The 19,539-nt window shown below is 41.3% G+C and overlaps 1 protein-coding gene across 2 annotated transcripts in view; it reads right to left on the reverse strand.

Moving 5' to 3' along the window:
* Positions 1-8,189: 8,189 nt before the first annotated feature.
* The window catches only part of GALNT11 (polypeptide N-acetylgalactosaminyltransferase 11), a 58,181-nt gene continuing 46,831 nt past the window's right edge, over positions 8,190-19,539 (reverse strand). For both annotated transcript variants that reach the window (XM_040352739.1, XM_040352740.1), the window contains exons 7-12: positions 18,174-18,291; positions 17,821-17,973; positions 16,292-16,510; positions 14,106-14,210; positions 11,321-11,458; positions 8,190-8,774 (exon numbers count right to left, since the gene is read on the reverse strand). In XM_040352739.1, the coding sequence (XP_040208673.1) occupies positions 8,643-8,774; positions 11,321-11,458; positions 14,106-14,210; positions 16,292-16,510; positions 17,821-17,973; positions 18,174-18,291 (865 nt within the window). In that variant the 3' untranslated portion in view covers positions 8,190-8,642. The remainder of the gene's footprint in view (positions 8,775-11,320; positions 11,459-14,105; positions 14,211-16,291; positions 16,511-17,820; positions 17,974-18,173; positions 18,292-19,539) is intronic.

Below are 19,539 nucleotides of genomic sequence, written 5' to 3' on the forward strand. Positions count from 1 at the left end.
AAATGTCCTTATTTCTTCTGAGAAATCCTCACTTCCTGTTGTTCTGTCTGTAACTACACACAGTAATGCAAGGCTTTCTCCCTGATGTGGCGTGTTGTGCTCGCCCCCTCCCTTGGACTACAGGAGAGTCAGGACACCCACTAACACACAGCTCCTTTCTCCATCTGCAACGTAGAGAGCATCCTGACTCTCCTGTAGTCCTGTGGCTCATTATTTGCCCATTCAAATTTATCGGGATATTGTAACACCACATAGAAAAAAAAATGCTTGCATTAAGGCACACAGGAAGATATGAACAGGCCTTAAAGGGGTTGTAAAGGTACAGTGAGAACTATACATGATATAGTTCTCACTGGGTGAATCATAAGGGTGTATGACGTAATGATGTTCATCTTTAAGTGCAATGTGAGGCTTCGCAAATGTAATTATAAATTTCATCAGTACCAAAGACAATGTACACAAGTGCATACACTGCTTGCTTGCTGTGCAATGGGCTGGTTCTGTGTTCAGTCCCATACAGCATCATAGGGATTGTATTTTACTCTTTGCCATATCGTCACAGTACTACTGCCTGATCTGAGATGCATGTAGCCCAAAACTAGTTCTAAGCAGGAGAGGGTTCTATGAATAAGAGAATAAACCCAGCAGAATGTTGGCCAATGCCCTGACAGCGACTTTGATCTTCGACCCCCACGATAGTTTATGGCAGAAGCCAATCTGCCAGTCCTGAGGACTCCATGTCCTCCAGCATCCGTCGATCGTTGGCAAAACACTCAGAATTTACATATGCTTTTCTCTATAGGGGAATTGGGTAATACTATACTAGTATAAAAATATAATCTAAATTCCATAAATAAATCCCATAGTTTATAGTCTCTATAACATTATGATAAACCAATCAATATACGCTTATTGGGATTTAATTTTTTAAATACCAAAAACATGTAGCAGAATACATATTGGCCTAAATTTATGAAATAATGTTTTTATTGAATGTGTTTTTATAGCAGAAAGTAAAATTAATAAATTACATTTTCCGCCTTTTTTTTGTTTATAGCACAAAAATAAAATGACGCAGCAGTGATCAAATACCACCAAAAGAAAACTCTAATTGATGGGAAAAATTATATACATTTTATTTGGGTACAGCGTTGTATGACCACGCAATTATCAAAAGTAACAGTGCCATATCGCAAAAAATGGCCTGCTCATGAAAAGGGGGTAAATCTTCTGGAGGTCAAGTGGTTAAGACCCTGCACCTTCTTTACTGCTGTGTTTACAAACATTTGGCCCATTCATAACCAAAGAAACCCCTCTTCCATTGTGACTGGGCAGAATGTTTGTAAGCACTTCTTATACTTGTGATGGCTGGGATTGGTTTACAGCAATCACAAGGTACAGAACCACTGGCATTGTACATCATGATTGTGAACTGAGCTTTCCAATAAGGCCCAATTCACACCTGAGCGATTTTCTGTTTGAAGCTCAACAAGCCAATTTCTATTCATTTCACTGCCCCCTGTTCACATCTAAATGTTCTGTAACCTGTAGCAAAAACACGTCGCTCAAAAAATTCCATGAGCTTCTTTTTGGCAGATTGGTCCCCGGTCTTCAATGAAAACATGTGACATGAGTGTTTTTGAGCAGTGTGCTGCACATTTTTGCTCAAGCTAGACCTTTCCACCCCTAATTTCCTTCATCTCTCCTACCCCTAGTGCAGTCTATTGGCTAAACAAAACACCTGAAGCTGTGAAACGCTTGTAGTACACTTCCAAAAAGTCTCCAAAGCCCCAAATAAAAATGCCTAGCTGAGGTGTGAATGCAGCCTGCACACCCAGGTCACAACAATACTGGTCGGATGAGTTACATTTTTTACAAAATGGTGGTACAGAGGAGTTTAACCAAACAAAATCCATTTTTAAAAATCTCTCCTTTATTCCCCAGGTCCCAACAATGATATGGGTTCCATTTGTATTTACCGCCCAAGCATCAAAGGCTTACATACGTGAATGCAATATCACCTGAATTTTTAGTCATCTCAAACGTATATGAAAAAGTCAGTGTCGGCCTAATTTGTGCTCTCAACCAATGTGTATCCAAAACTGCTACCAAATTCCAGCTCTAGCGTCTGAAAAAATGGAATACAATTGACTACAAACACTAAAAAGTTTGATATGCAGAACTCAATATAATGTGAATTTTTATGTCCATCTGATATGCAAAAAAAAGAAAAACACATGGGAGGTGGATAAGAGGCTGTCGGCATTGGAACAAGGAAGCTTTGCCAATGATCACAACATGATTCATCTCCTACAGCCTTTGGTGAAGTTTAACCGCTTCCCGACCGCCGCACGCATATTTACGTCGACACAATGGCACTCCTGGGCAGGATGACATATATAAACATCTCCTTTAACCACTTAAGACCCGGACCAAAATGCAGGTAAAGGACCAGGCCCCTTTTTGCGATTCGGCACTGCGCCGTTTTAACTGACAATTGCGCGGGTGTGCGACATGGCTCCCAAACAAAATTGGCGTCCTTTTTTTCCCACAAATAGAGCGCTCTTTTGGTGGTATTTGATCACCTCTGCGGTTTTTATTTTTTGCGCTATAAACAAAAATAGCGCGACAATTTTGAAAAAAATTCAATATTTTTTACTTTTTGCTATAATAAATATCCCCCAAAAACATATCAAAATGTTTGTTTCCTCAGTTTAGGCCGATACGTATTCTTCTACAAATTTTTGGTAAAAAAAAAGGCAATAAGCGTTTATCGATTGGTTTGCGCAAAATGTATAGTGTTTACAAAATAGGTGATAGTTTTATTGCATTTTTATTAAAAAAAAATTTTTTACTACTAATGGGGGCGATCAGCGATTTTTTTCGTGACTGCGACATCATGGCGGACACTTCGGACAAATTTGATACATTTTTGGGACCATTGTCATTTTCACAGCAAAAAATGCATTTAAATTGCATTGTTTACTGTGAAAATGACAATTGCAGTTTGGGAGTTAACCACAGGGGGCACTGAAGGGGTTATGTGTGACCTCAAGTGTGTTTACAACTGTAGGGGGGTGTGGCTGTAGGTCTGACGTCATTGATTGTGCGTCCCTATATCGGGGAACACACTATCGATGACGGCGCCACAGTATAGAACGGGGAAGCCGTGTTTACACACGGCTCTCCTCGTTCTTCAGCTCTGGGGACTGATCCAGGGATGCCAGCAGCGATCGGACCGGGTCGTGGGCCTGCGTCCCACCGCTGGGCTTTATACAATCGCGTACAGGTACGTGATTGTGCCCAGCTGTGCCATTCTGCCGACGTATATCGGCGTTAGGCGGTCCTTAAGTGGTTAATAAAGAGCCATTGTGCGCGGTGCCCGCTGCGAGCTCTGTGAACCTGACCGCGGGCCCCAGACTTGATCGCCGCAGGGATACGCGCGATCGTCTCATGAAGAGATGCTAATGTAAACAAGCATCTCCCCACTCTGCTTGGTGACAATGACAGTGAGCACCACTTCCTGTAATCGGAAGCGGTGATGACTGTCTTGTCACATGTAGCCCATCCCCCCTACAGTAAGAAACACTCACTAGGGCACACTTAACCCCTACAGCGCCACCTAGTGGTTAACCCCTGCACTGCCAGTATCAATTTTACAGTAACCAGTGCATTTTTATAGCACTGGCCGCTGTAAAAATGACAATGGTCCCAAAAATGTGTCCGATGTGTCGCAGTCACGATAAAAAACGCTAAATTGCCGCCATTACTAGTAATAAAATTAATAAAAATGCCACAAAACTATCTCTTATTTTGTAGACGCTATAACTTTTGCACAAACCAATCAATAAACACTTATTGCGATTTATATATGTAGAAGAATGTGTTTCGGCCTAAACTGAGAAAAAAAACATGTTTTTTTATATATTTTTGGGGGGTATTTATTATAGCAAAAAGTAAAAGATTGAATTTTTTTCAAAATTATCGCTCTATTTTTGCTTATCGCGCAAAAAATAAAAACCGCAGAGGTGATCAAATACCACCAAAAGAAAGCTCTATTTGTGGGAAAAAAGGATGTCAATCTTGTTTGGGAGCCACGTCGCACGACCGCGCAATTGTCAGTTAAAGCGACGGCTAACTTCGGAACAGCGCTGGCGTCTGTGCAGTTGCATGTCGGCCCCGCAGACGGATTTTTTTTTTCAGGCGCCGCTGCCCTAACAGCGGCGGCGGCCCCAGGGGCAGTCAGGCAGGCGGCCTACTGAGAAATTTCTTGGTATCCCGGTAGGCCAGTCCGGCACTGCTTTTGTTGGGCCTACAAACGGTCTCTTACGCTACATCTCATTAACGCAGTTAAACTCTGTATACCCGTACGTTGGAGGAAGAGTTCACCCCCCTGCATCTCTTAATGGCTACAAAGAGTTGGGAGAATTGCTGAAATGGAAGACCTAATACAACAAGCGAGAGTCTCCCCAACGAAATTCCATAAGATATGGGCCTGCTGGATCTACTTTAAAGAATTTGCGGAATACCGCACCTTATCAGCCACCATACCATAACCTGGTGGCAGACATCCAGCACAGGACAACTGTCCACAGAGAAACACATTCCCACACACACACACCCCTCTCTTCCTTTACCCTTCCTCTGCCATAATAAAAAAACTCTAAGGTTTCGAGTGGTTCTCAAAGACCAGTTTGAATAACACACTCACTTTAAGCCTAGCTTAGAAAAGGAGCATATCTTCAGTACCCAATCCCCGAGATGATGCCTTTAGATATTGGCGAGGCAAGAGTCTTCGTGGACTTGTTTCGGTAAGACAATAGTAAGAGGCTTGACTGGGTGCGTGCCCACCCTCTCATAGATTGATCCCGATAGGGGTGTTTAGGTGGCATATGGTATAGAAAGCTGGAGTAAAGTTATGAACCTGCAGAGAGCAAGGTCTTCACAGATTCTCTTGGCTTCTTTTTGCATTCCCTGCATTAAGGTAAAAAAAAAGATTTCAGTACCTGCATCAACCCCCTCCCCCCCCCCACCCGCCCTATACTTTACCTGCGTGCTCACACTACCTGGCACTGTGTCCATTGGAGGGGCTATCTCATGCTTTGCAGAGGCAGTGAGGGCCATTGGCAGTCAGTCAAATCCTGCGATGGGGAGGAGGGATCCGAGCTGAGCTGTCTGCGTCTATGGACAAAGGCCATAGGAAGCAGCCGCCTATAGTTACCTAGTTAGTCAGGTTGAAAAAAAAAACACAAGTCCATCCCGTTCAACCACAAAAAACAAAATAAAAAACACAGTACAATCCCATACACACAACTCCATACCCACAGTTGATCCAGAGGAAGGCAAAAAAAACCAGCAGAGCATGATCCAATTTGCTACAGCAGGGGGAAAAATTCCTTCCTGATCCCCCGAGAGGCAATCGGATTTACCCTGGATCAACTTTACCTACAAATCTTAGTACTCAGTTATATTATGTACATTTAGGAAAGAATCCAGGCCTTTCTTAAAGCAATCTACTGAGCTGGCCAGAACCACGTCTGGAGGGAGTCTGTTCCACATTTTCACAGCTCTTACTGTGAAAAAACCTTTCCGTATTTGGAGATGAAATCTCTTTTCCTCTAGACGTAAAGAGTGCCCCCTCATCCTCAGTGATGACCGTAAAGTGAATAACTCAACACCAAGTCCACTGTATGGACCTCTTATATATTTGTACATGTTGATCATATCCCCCCTTATTCTCCTCTTCTCAAGAGTGAATAAATTTAGTTCCTCTAATCTTTCCTCATAGCTGAGCTCCTCCATTCCTCTTATCAGTTTGGTTGCCCTTCTCTGCACTTTCTCCAGTTCTCCGATATCCTTTTTGAGAACTGGTGCCCAAAACTGAACTGCATATTCCAGATGAGGTCTTACTAATGATTTGTACAGGGGCAAAATGATCTCTCTCTCTCTGGAGTCCATACCTCTCTTAATACAAGAAAGGACTTTGCTCGCTTTGGAAACCGCAGCTTGGCATTGCATGTTATTATTGAGCTTATGATCTACCAAAACCCTCAGATCCTTCTCCACTACAGATCCCCCCAGTTGTACTCCCCCTAGTATGTATGACGCATGCATATTCTTAGCCCCCAAGTGCATAACTTTACATTTATCTACATTAAACCTCATCTGCCACTTAGTCGCCCAATTAGACAGAGCATTGAGGTCGGCTTGTAAATTGGAGACATCCTGTAAGGACGTTATTCCACTGCATAGCTTGGTGTCATCTGCAAAGACAGAAATTTTACTTTTGATCTCAGACCCAATATCATTTATAAATATATTAAAAATTAAGGGTCCCAGCACTGAACCTTGGGGTACACCACTGATAACATGGGACCATTCAGAGTGAGAATCATTAACCACGACTCTCTGAATTCTGTCTTTCAGCCAGTTTTCTATCCATTTACAAACTGATATATCCAATCCTGTAGACCTTACCTTACACATGAGCCGTGTGTGCGGAACTGTATCGAACGCTTTTGCAAAATCCAAATATACCACGTCCACAGCCACGCCTCTGTCCAGGGTTTTACTTACCTCTTCATAAAAGGAAATCAGGTTTGTCTGACAACTTCTGTCTTTCATGAATCCATGTTGTCGGCTGCTTAAATAGTTTTTTTCCAGCAAGAACTCATCCATGTGGTCTTTTATTAAACTCTCCAGTATCTTCCCAACTATAGAAGTTAAACTAACAGGTCTATAGTTACTTGGTAAAGACTTTGCTCCCTTTTTAAATATGGGCACCACATCGGCCCTGCGCCAATCCAGTGGTACTATTCCTGTCATTAATGAGTCCCTAAATATTAGGTACAGTGGCTTTGAAATGACAGAGCTCAACTCACCTAGGATCTGTGGGTGGATGCCATCTGGTGGCACACTGAGAAAGGGAGGAGCCAGAAGTGGAGCATTGGGTCCGCTCCACTACACAGAGCAGGTAAAATAACATATTTGTTAAAGTAAAGTCCTATGTTTGTTTGTTTTTTAACATCTGTAGGATCATAAAAAAAAAAAAAAAAAGCACACACACACACACACCTCGCTGGACCCAAAGCAGCATTTTCTTTTTTTACTATCTCATGAATATTTTGAACCAGGATGGTGCTGTGAACATAGTCTATATGGGTTTAACAAAGCATTTGATAAGCCCCCAGTCACTGTGGCAGCAGCACAGGGAGAAGTTCCCCATACTGTCACTGTTTGAAAACACCTCAACACAGCTCTGTGTATAAATGAACTACAAGCCCCAACATCCTTAGCAGCTGTCGGCTTGTAGTTCTCAACAAACCACCACACTGCTGTGGTAGTTCATCGAGTGTTCCTGTCCAGTGTATCGGTTTCCTCGTATGGGCTGTACATGTAGGTAGGTACACTGACAATGTGCAGGAGAGACCACCATGGCATCAGCAGTCTTCTGATCACTGATCCAATGCTTTCCAGGCTTCTATTCCAAAAAAAATAAATTCAAATTTTCTACCTGAAAAAAATTAAAGTGCATTTATGATTTTTTTATTATTTTAAAGCGGAGCTCCACCCTAAAGTGGAACTCATGCTGATCGGAACCCGCCCCCCCTCCGGTGTCACATTTGACACCTTTCAGGGGGGAGGGGGGTGCAGATACCTGTCTAAAGACAGGTATTTGCACCCACTTCTGGCCACATGTCTCGGGCAAAAGACGGGTTTTTCCAGACTTCCCGTCTGTCCCCCGTTGTGTGCTGGGAACACTCGGCTCCCAGCACACAGCGTGTGAGCCAATCGGCGGGCGAAGCGCGACTCGCGCCGTAGGGAACCGGGTAGTGAAGCTGGAGCGCTTCACTTCCTGGTTCCCTCACTGAGGATGGCGGGGGGAGCAGCAGAGAGACGAGCGATCGCTCGTCCTCTGCTGCGGACGGCGCTGGACTCCAGGACAGGTAAGTGTCCAAATATTAAAAGTCAGCAGCTGCAGTATTTGTAGCTGCTGACTTTTAATATTTTTTTTATACTGGCACATCCGCTTTAAAGTAAACTTATCCTTTAACCCCAAAGTAGTATGATACAGTTTTACTTACAGTCCACTACAAATTGTTTGCAAATGTTGAGTTCTACGTTAAACGTTTTTACAATTGAAACAACAATCTGATAAAATGAAATTAAAAAGAAACAAAAAAAAAAAGTTATATTTACACAATTTTATTAGAAATGCCACAAGCATGTAAAATATATCTAGTGTCACTAATAACGCAACAAGGTGTTCAGAAATCCTAATACTGCTCCTGTGATTGGATTATTTTAGCTTTTAAAAGTATTTAAATACTTTGACAATATACTGTAAAAGGTAAATAAAAGTCATTTAAAATGGTTAACATTGTTTTTTATGTACCAAATAAATTTCATGAACATTTAAAAACAATTAAAAATTCTTTACACCCTCTAATGCTTAGTGACTTGCACATTAGTAATGGGAAGAGTCTTCTGCTATGCGGACAAGTATGAGCTGGCTGCCTACATGCGTCAGTCCAGCAATATATTCTGTAAAATAGTTCCATATTAAAAATAGCAGCATACGGCACGTAACGCCATATAGAGTCCATGTAGTCTTTGCAGGTCGGAAATGTCAGGGTAACACGTTAGCTCTCCATGTGCCACTGCTGAGATGGGGACCCGTCACAGATCGCCATGGCGACATATCCCTTGTGACTGAGGGAGTCAACAAGCTTCATACACTGGCCCACGGACACTTGGTACAGCCGATTGTTTTTCTGCATGTAAGAAAGAACATGGTCAGTATTGGACACCTTCTGGATTAAGCAATGAAAAAAAAAAAAAAAAAAGCATTGCAGCTCATAAAACAAGTTGTACTCAAGTAATGTCCCAGCTCCACGACCAGCAGAGACTTTAATGAAATGTTCCCTGGAAGCGGCAGAGGATGAAATTACTGAAATTAAGTAAAAATAAAAAAACAAGAGTGGAACTCCACATCAGAGCACGACTCTATGGAACATGTGTGCCAATCTGAATGTATTTTTCATTAAGAAGCTCCTGGCTTCCTTTAAAAGAAATTGGCAGCAATGAAAGTTAAACAAGCACACTTTATAAAAACTGTCCAAGTCTTATGATTTGTACCAATAACCCTGAGAGGACAAGTATAGTGGGTGTATATTTATGATGTATTATTGCGGTGTTTACCCTGAAGCAGTGCTTTTTAACCAACAAAGTATAAGGGCCTCAAGTGCAGCCCCTGATGTCACCATACATAATGTCCACTATACAAAGGAGACACAGTAAGTCTAGGTTCACATCTATGCGGCTGCGCTTGATACGTTTTTCAGTGCATTTTGCATTTTTAAACCAGCGTGTTTTTTTATGCGTTTTTGCATGCAGTTTTCATCCATTTTGCTTTTTTCCCCACTCTTTAAAAGGCACTGTAAAAACACACTGTATATAGCTGATGAAGTCACGTGAGGTGACGTAACGCGCAGGGAGTGGCCGGAGGCAGAAAGATCACAGAAGTGACGTGAGGAGGCGCTGAGTACGCTGTGGTTTTATTTAATTTACTTGTTTTTTTGCGTCTTTTATGTTAGGGTCCACCTTTATGTTTTAATAAACACTTACATTTTATTTACCGCAAACTACACCATTGGAGGTTTTCTTTTTCCTCTTTTCCATACGGAGTGTGACAGGTTCACCAGGATTGTCACTCTGCAAGACGTTTTTGCATGGAGTTGGAGAAGCACCAATGATGTTCTAATGTGTACAATATAAGAAGATTGTTTCTACCATTATGGGTCTTTGATGCAAATTACTTCTATATTGGAGGTGAGAGAGTCTAGAGAGCCCGGCTTCTCGGGACATCAAGAATACGTTGCATTTCACTGTGATCATATAGAATCTCTTTTTTTCCGGATTATTGGACACTTTATATACACAGCTGCTATTGTGGAATTTAAGACTTTTCATTTATTAGATGATCTGTTTATTCATTTTGGACACTGTAGCGCGAGGGACAATTTACATATTCACTGTATATAGCTGGTTGCTACGTAGGGGTCGGGAAGCCGGCCACCGCATCCTTAGAAACTGATGAGTCATCAGCTGTCAGCGGGGGTTCCCTGCCGAATGTAAAAAAACAAATAGCAAAAAGAACTAACGGCATAGGGTTTCCACTCCAGGTGCATACCAGGCCCTTTAGGTCTAGTTTCGATTCGAAAGAGACACCCACACCAAAATGGAAAAGAAAAAATGGTGTGGGGTCCCCCCAAAATCCACACCAGACCCTTAACCGAGCATGCAGGAACAGAAGACAAGCTCAACATGGAGAAAGGTGCTTTGGGCATGGGGGGGGGGGGGAGCGCTCGCTCGTCCCCTCCCTTTCCTGGCATGCTCGGATAAGGGTCTGGTATGGATTTTGGGAAGGGGGGGGGGCATGATGGCTATAATGAGGAACTTCACAGATTTTTTTTTCTTTTAATTAAAGGTCAGTAGTTACAGGGACACAGGATTAAATTATTCTAAGATGACTGGGGCATTCAAAGCGAGAGAGTCTGCAGCTGGAATCAGAGAAGGCTTGAACATCCAACCTTTATTTCATCAATGAATACAGGGCTTCCTCTGATTGGATGAGAAAGAGAGGTAGGCAGATAACATCACAGTCGCCACCTCAGCCAATCAGAGGAAGGAAACCTTGTACTCATTGAGGGAATGAAATACAAGGCTTCCTGTGATTGGCTGAGCAGGGCACAGTCCTACTCAGTTTTGTTCTGAGAGCAGAACGAGAAGTGTCATCCCACTGCTGGAACAAGGCGCTCAGTTTATATGCTGCTTCCAGGAGGCGCACCAACTTGGCCAAACAAAACCAGTCACAAGAAAACTGGGAGTTCAGCTTTAAGGTAGGATATCACTAGAACCACAGCAGGAATGACCCACCTACTAAGAATATCCAAAGATATTGATCTGAAATGCCATTGTAAGAAGTACAATTTATGTTAATGTCAGAGACTGGTGGGCAGCTGTGCAAAATCTTCATACTTCTCCCACAATATACCAATACATAGATCTATTTTTTTAATACTTAATTGAAAAGACAAGTACATGACTATTATGTGTAGACACTGCTTGAATGAGATGGAAAACTTTCCTGTCCAGATATGTTGAAAAAGTCACTTTCCATATAAGGTTGGTAGTTATGATTGTTAGGTGGCCACAAACTTAGTTTACTATGTTAGTCAATCTAGCAGTCATAATTACTAACAATTTAGGAACAGACATGCAGATAGTATGTCTAATATTCTGTGTACAATGTACTTACACCAAACACCCATTGCTGTGACCCCCCAGATCCATGACACTTCATCAGACGAGGAGGATCTGAGGAACGAGTTTCCGACACATCCAGACACAGAAGATTGCTCAGGATAAGCTCATGTTCCTCATTGTAAGTCCACATCTGAAAGGGTCAAACAAAAACGTATATATATATATATATATATATATATATATATATATATATATATATATATATATATATATATATATATATATATATATATATATATATATATATATATATATATATATATATATATATATATATATATATAAAAATCTGTCATATATATATCATATAAATATATATTTTAAAATATTACAATTTTCATTTGCATGGATGTAATGACCCACCTTATCCAAGCGCTGTATATAGACTGCTTGGAAAGGGGAGTCATTCAGAGTTTTATTAGAGCGTAGATTGTGTTATCACTGTTGCAACAGGGTGGGACGTTCCTCCGTCGCCGCCCGTTGCCATGACAAAAGAATAAACAAACTGCGCTACAAGCCCAGTTCTACTGCACACGCGCGAGATGTAGGTTACCCAGCATGCACTGCAGGCCGAAATCCAGGAAGGGAAACGAATTGGGCTTCAAATGCCCACACAAATAATTCAGCCAGATGAGGAGAAGAAGAAAATAAGGCAAGTGTGGACCAATATTACTTTACTGGCTGGGGAGCTATTGACATCCTATGGGGACTATGTTATGTGGCAATTACAATCTTGCTAAATATATATAAATATATATATATATATATATATATATATATATATATATATATATATATATATATAATCTCTCAATATCTAGAATTGATAAAACAGTGCTATTATAAATAAATAAATGAATGAGGACGTGGCAAAAAAAAAGTCCTAAAGTGGTAAGTGCTTCTAGAGTTAAGTGGGTAGTGCACCCTCCACCAGCTCCCAATCTTCACCAACAGTGGCACTCGCCCCCTCTGGGGTTCAAACTCACCAGAAGGATAAATCAAAAAAGCCTTGAAATTATATTTATTTTCATTCAGAACTCCGTCATCACCTCAGAAAGCAGCAGGGGTTAATTCCCAAAGATGGTTCATATAAAAACACCAAAAATAGTGCAATACTGCTTTAATAAAGTAACCCTGTATACATAACACCCCGCTTCTGAACTGGGTACATTTATATCACTTGGTAATGAACATATAAGGAAGTGTGTAATCACCGCCATTCACCGCGCTTGGCGATGCCTGCACAGCGCTCTAGAAGTCCTTCCTGGATACAGGTCTAAGAACGGTGGAACGCACTCCTCACTAAGATAACTTCCTGGTTACGCCGTTGTAGCCACGAACTGACGCGTTTCGTCACTTCCGACTTCGACAGAGGGTGTCCTCTGTGGAAGTCGTAAGTGACGAAAGGAAGGACTTCTACAGCGCTGTGCAGGCATCACCAAGCGCGGCTTCCGGATACTGTTGAATAGCGGTGATTACACACTTCCTTATATGTTCATTACCAAGTGATATAAATGTACTCAGTTCAGAAGCGGGGTGTTATGTATACGGGGTTACTTTATTAAAGCAGTATTGCACTATTTTTGGTGTTTTTGTGTTTTTATATGAACCATCTTTGGGAATTAACCCCTGCTGCTTTCTGAGGTGATGACGGAGTTCTGAATAAAAATAATTTGAATTTCAAGGCTTTTTTGATTTATCCTTCTGGTGAGTTTGAACCCCAGAGGGGGCGAGTGCCACTGTTGGTGAAGATTGGGAGCTGGTGTAGGGTGCACTACCCACTTAACTCTAGAAGCACTTACCAGTTAAGGACTTTTTTTGCCACGTCATCATTCATTTATTTATTTATGTGAGGTTGGACACTTATCCAATAATAGCGCTGTTTTATCAATAGATCATTTTTGATTCTAGATATTGATATATATTTTAGTTTATGTTTTGGATGATTGTTCATTTTAGACTTTAAACAGCTGCTCTGCATATATCTTTTATCCTTTGTTGTGATATCAGGTTTTAACCATTGTTTATATTTATTACCCAATTGCTGGGTCTCAGAACCAGTTAATTTATTTACTTTGGTGCTGGAAGTGCACTGTGGGCCCCTTATTTTGTGTACCTTTCTTTGATATATATTTTTATTATATAAGAGTGTGTGTGATTGTACCTCTTCTATGCCCCAGGTAGCCTACCCCTGCTCTAAACACAGCAGGCTACTGGTAACAGTGTATCATGTGATCGCTATGAGTGGTCATAGTGATCACATGATAACAATGTAAATGTAAACAAACTGTCATGAACAGCTTGCTTACTGTTGTGATCTGTGCTTGGCCCACAGCAATCACATGGTACCCCAGGCACCCTGTACCATGTGATCAGCTGTAGCCAATCACAGATCACAACAGCTAAATATATTGCTTATATAGTGATAATTACTGTATAAGCAATAACAGTGTAAAAAATAAATAAAAAAAAACCTTGATTCTTTTTTCATTTATTTAGACCACCAAAAGAAAGCTCTATTTGTTTAAAAAAAAAAAAAAAAATTATATAAAATATAATTTGGGTACAATGATGCATGACTGCGCAATTTCCAGTTAAATCAGCACAGTGTGGATGAGCAAAGCATGCTCTGGTCATGAAGGGGGTAAAACCTTCCAGAGGGCAAGTGGTTAAAAAGTAAAAAAGGTACCAGCATTTCTGCATGAACTTGAAAGTAGGGAGATGCAGAGATCAGCATGCAAGCCTCACAAAACAGAGCAGAATAAGAGAACACCTACCTGATCAGAGTCATTGTAGTCGCACTGTTTTGCTACTACTAGCCCCCCTTTTTGACTTGGATGACCCTGGGCCACAAGACATCGATGTGTTTGCATGTTAATGACCTGAAAGAGACAACAGAGGTTTTTCTTTACCTTCCCAATAATCTGTGCAGCTTTTAGTGTTTCCACTGAAAGGATATAAAAAGGTAAGTACTGGCTGATCTATAGTCACCCTAAAATACCTTCTATGTAAATAGCAATTTTATGTTCTGGACACATTATTTCAGAGGAAAGGTACCAAACTACAAAGATATGAATCTAGCAAAAACACAAATCTACCTCAACATTCTGCTTGCTGCCATGGGCAGAAAATACCACACAAATCCTTTAGCATAGACAATACGGCTCACAAGGATACACAAGTGCACATAATCTGATGTTACAAGAACAATGGCATGCTTTTTTAGTTCTTTAAATGTACTTCACCACTTAACAACCAAGGACGTAATAGGACGTCCTCGACTTTGTGCGGCGATATCTGGATGATGCCTGCAGCTACAGTCATCATTTAGATATCACCGTCTTCAGCTGGCTATTCTGTGCACGATAAGAATGATCAAAGCGGCAGTTCCACCGCTTGATCGTTCTTATAGGCAGCGGGAGGGGACGACCCCCCCCCCTCCCGCCACTTCTCCGAGCTCTCCCGTGCCATCGGGGGCCCAGAGAACGAATCGGTCGGCGCTGGCTGGGAAGGCCCGGGCACGACGTTATGACGTCACGCCCGGGTACCCGGAAGTAAACAAAGCCGCAATCATGGCTGATGGCATTAGATCAGTGAATTTTTGTTCACAATCTCATGCTTGTAAGCCTGGAGAAGAGATGTGGGGTCTTTTTGACCCCACATCTCTCCATAAAGAGGACCTGTCACAGTGATTCCTATTGCAAGGGATGTTTACATTCCTTGTAATAGGAATAAAGGTGATAAAAAAAAAAAAAAAAGTTAAATAAAAATAAAATTCAATTTTATTTTGAACCGAACACGCATGCAAGTCCCGCTCACATATGTAAACGCCGTTCAAACCCCACATGTGAGGTATCGTCGCGTGCATTCGAGCGTGTGCAACAATTCTCGCACTAGACCTGTGTGACATGTTAGGTATCTATTTACTCGGCGTAACATTTTTCACATTATACAAAAAAAATTGGGCTAACTTTACTGTTATGTTATTTCATTCATGAAATCGTTTTTGGGGGTTGTGATTAATTTTCTAGCGAAAAAAATGTGATTTGTACATGAAGGAGAGAAGTGCCAAAATAGGCCCGGTGGGCAAGTGGTTAACGATGGTTCCTTTGTGCAATACTCTTTATTATTGCAGATTGTAGTCTGAACAGATTGAGAAGACTACATTTATTAGTATAAATTACATAGTTGGTGAGGTTGAAAAAAGACACACAAGTCCATCCAGTTCAACCTGTTCGTGTGTAAATTAAAAATATGGACCATTTTTTTTTTAGGTGCTACACAAAAAGGAGGGACATAATAAATTTAAATATTGATTTTATTTACACAAAATTTAAAATATTCAACAGTGAAACAAACATTGTTCAGCTTTTCCAATTCGCATGTTTCGCCATCAATTAGCTTCTTCAATTATGGATGCTGCATATATAAACACTGCAAAATATACATATCAATTTATTGACAATCAATAAACTTTAATGGTTGATGCAGATTTAGTTTTTTCCACTTGTGATCAATATGTATCTTTTGCAGTGTTTACATATCCATCAGCCATAATTACTGTATCTCCTGAAGAAGCTAATTCATAGCGAAACATGTAGAGTGAACTGGAAAAACTGCACAATATATGTAAAACAATGTTTCTTTTTATGCTAAATATTTTAACTTTGTATAAATAAAATCAATATTTAAAATTATATTATGTCCTCTTTTTGTGTAGCACCTAAAAAAAAATGTTTTCCACATTTGTAATTTTTGAGGGGTGTGGTGCTTGTGGTTTTCTGACACCCAGACTATTTCTGTCATTTATTAGTCTGTCACTCACAATGCAGGTTCCCCATGTTACATTCATCATTATTAGTCCACATTTCAATGTAAACAGAACTTCATTCACTGAACATTGCTAGAATAATTATCTAGCTAAATCTAGCACTAATAGAAAACCTTCAATTCAAGAGCTTACCCTCCCACGCTGTAGAATTTTTGGTCGTTTTTGGCCTCTGTTGACAAACATGGGTGGTTGTGGTTTAGCATTTGGTCCAGAAATTTGCATTTCAGGATATATGGTGTCAAGGTACCATTTAAACGACTTGCATTTTAGTCTGCTCCTTAATGCCACTCGCTCACTGATGTCACCATACTCCCTGTTCCTAAGCTCTGGTCGCAGGGCAAAGTATTGTTCCTAGTAAGCAAGTGAACAAAGACAAGAACAAGGGTTAAAAAGCATACAAGCGCTCAAAAGTTGACACATGAGCCCCCCCTTGCTGCTGATCTGTGGGGATCTCCCCATTCAGTACTCCTATGCCACCTGCACTGTTTCCTGCCACTGAGTGGTGGGCATATCCACAGTCAGCGCACGTCATCCCCTCCACTTACCTGTTGCTGATCGGTAATCTTAAATATCTCCCCACTCAAACACATATGCCACCCTTGCTTCAGTAATGTGCACAAGACCGGAGGCTCTCCAGGGTCTCTCCCTCCTGATTGGCTGAAATGCCAATGGCTCCTGCTGCTGTCAATCACAGCCAGTGAGGCAAGGGACAGGGCTGAGCTGTGCTCTTTGTGTCTTATGGACATAGAGAGCTGGTTCAGGAGCAAGCATGCGAGAGTGCCCCTAAAGCAAGTGGCTTGCTATGGGGGCATTCGGCAAGGGGGAGGGGCCCAGAGCACCGGCGGGGGGACACAAGAAAAGGAAGATCTTGGCTGATCTGAGCAAAACCACTGCAAAGAACAGGTAAATATAACATGTTTGTTGTTTTATTTTTTTTATAAATAGTTTTTCCTTTACAATCACTTTAAGGCAGGGTGCACAAATGTGGCACTAGCCCCTGATGAATAGTGGCATAACATGAAGCTAGTCAGGTTGGTATGCCTGCTCTTGATTCCATATGTGGTATATCATAACTATGGGATCCCTCTAGAAGCTAGAATGTACTGCAGTAGACACCGATATTACAGTGATCTCCACTAGCTTCTGTGCCTATCCATCTGCATTGTGAAAACAGAAAGTCGGCCCCCTCAGCACGGGTGCCATTTAGAAAATGCAATGCATTTACCGATTGAACAAGGTGGAGAGCATGACATCACAGCCCCACCTCTCTGTCTCATCCAATCGGAGAACACTTTTCATTCATTGAGAAAATGCAAAGCATTCTCTGAATGGCACTTGTCTGCAGTTCCCCCATTGGGGTGAACTACACTCAAAACCTTGAGCTGGTCAACACTGGCAGGATAGCACAGCCTGCCTTTGGAACGCCAATGCAAACAGACTAAAAAAAAATAAAAAGGTGAAGACTGGCCCCTAAAATTCCTTTGAAAAGCAATGATTTTCCAAGACTGCACCAGAGAAGCTGAACGCTTTAACAAAGTTCTCTTAATACATTTAGATGCCACAACAGTTCTTAACAAGGCTTAATATGCAATTAATTTAAAAGCAACAGTTTACTTGCAAACTACTGTCTTTAAATATTTGGTGTCATCATCAGACATTACCTTATAGTCATCCATCCACACATGCGCCAAACGTAAAGAATTGTGGGCCATAGTGTCATGGCCTCCTGGAGATCCATAAGGACGCCTCTTACGAAAGATGTGCCCCACCCTGGAGCAGGGTACTATGAGTAGACTTCCACCACACATCCAGATCTGAAAAAAACAGAGGTTTACTTTCTCTCGGCATCTCAATTTGCAAATCACTTGGGGATCAATCTATTTAATAAAATAAATAAAAAAACGCCTCACCCAGGAGGTATGGGTGGTTTGTACTTTTTAATAAAAAGTTCTTAGAATTACTCCAATCACAAATCCCCAAAAAATAAAAAAAACATCTCACAAAGTGTACTTACTCGGAATGAAATTTCCAGGTTCTCTCCACCCCAGATGTCCATGCCACTGTCATACTGGCCCAATGTATTAAAGTATTCCCTGTCCATTGCAAAGAGACCTCCAGCCATTGTGGGAGACCTGCAATTCCAACAATTCGAAAGTCAGCTTTTTTTTTTTATATATAACAGAAGGGCCAATCTGGATCCTTTATGACAGTGGTTCTCAACCTCAGCTATCAAGTACCCCCAACAGGCCACGTTTTGGGAATTTCTCTTAGATAAAATAGCTGTCCAAATTACCAAGCCACTGACTCTGATTTAAAGCACCCCCTATGCAAGATAAAGGAAATCCTGCAAATGTGGCCTGTTGGGGGTACTTGAGGACTGAGGTTGAGAACCAATACTTTACGACACACAAGGGTTTGTGTATTGATCAGAAGATTGGAAGGGCAGACTGAACTGGCTGTACATGTTAGGATGTTTTGCCAACATATCTGCAAACATGACAATCAGCACTGGATGATTTCATAGATGCACATATTGTATTCATTCGACAACATTACTACTGGTCATTTGTTACACATCACCATACAGGAGCTGTAATTTATAGTCTGTGCATTCAGAACCACCAAGAGAGGTCCAGGCCATGATAATCTGTTGGTAGATCAATATTTGGGTAGATTTTATAGATTATACAAAGTATAGACATTAAAGGCAGAGGTGGGCAACAGCTCTACCCATCTCTTGTGGCCATGTAATGAGTAAATTGCAACTGGGTTTTGCTGTCTGTATCAACCCACTGTTAGGAGTGGTGACAACAGCATCACTACTCCTGTCAGATAGCAGCCGAAGGGGCAAGCCGACGCTGGGAAGCAGGCAAGAGTCAGGAGAAGGTGCAGGCAACTCTCCCCTTTTCCGGGAAGGATGTTGCGATTTACCCCCCCCCCCCCCTTTTTTTTTTTAAGGGTAGCAGAGCAAGTACAGCTAAACTAGTGATCACTTCACTCCAGCTTTCCTACACATGGTCCTAGTGCATCTTCTTTCCCACCAACTATTTCACTTTTTTGGTTATCCATGAAGCAATAGCACGGTTAACCATGTTGCTATTGCTTCATGGTTAACCAAAAAAATGAAATAGTTGGTGGGATGGAAGATGCACTAGGACCATGTGTAGGAAAGCAGTAGCTGGAGTAAAGTGAGCACTAATTTAGCTGTACTTACTCTACTACCCTAAAAAAAAAAGGAAGTACGCTCCACCCCAAAGATCTTCTCTTTCATGTCGTTCAGGAAAATCTCCACCTCTCCAGGCTTGCCTACCTCTGATCTAAAATGTCTGAAAGAAAACTGTATTTGTCCATCGACCCCAAATTCAATTAGCATAGGGCAT

Source organism: Rana temporaria, chromosome 5 (assembly GCF_905171775.1).
Source record: "Rana temporaria chromosome 5, aRanTem1.1, whole genome shotgun sequence".
NCBI lineage: Eukaryota > Metazoa > Chordata > Amphibia > Anura > Ranidae > Rana > Rana temporaria.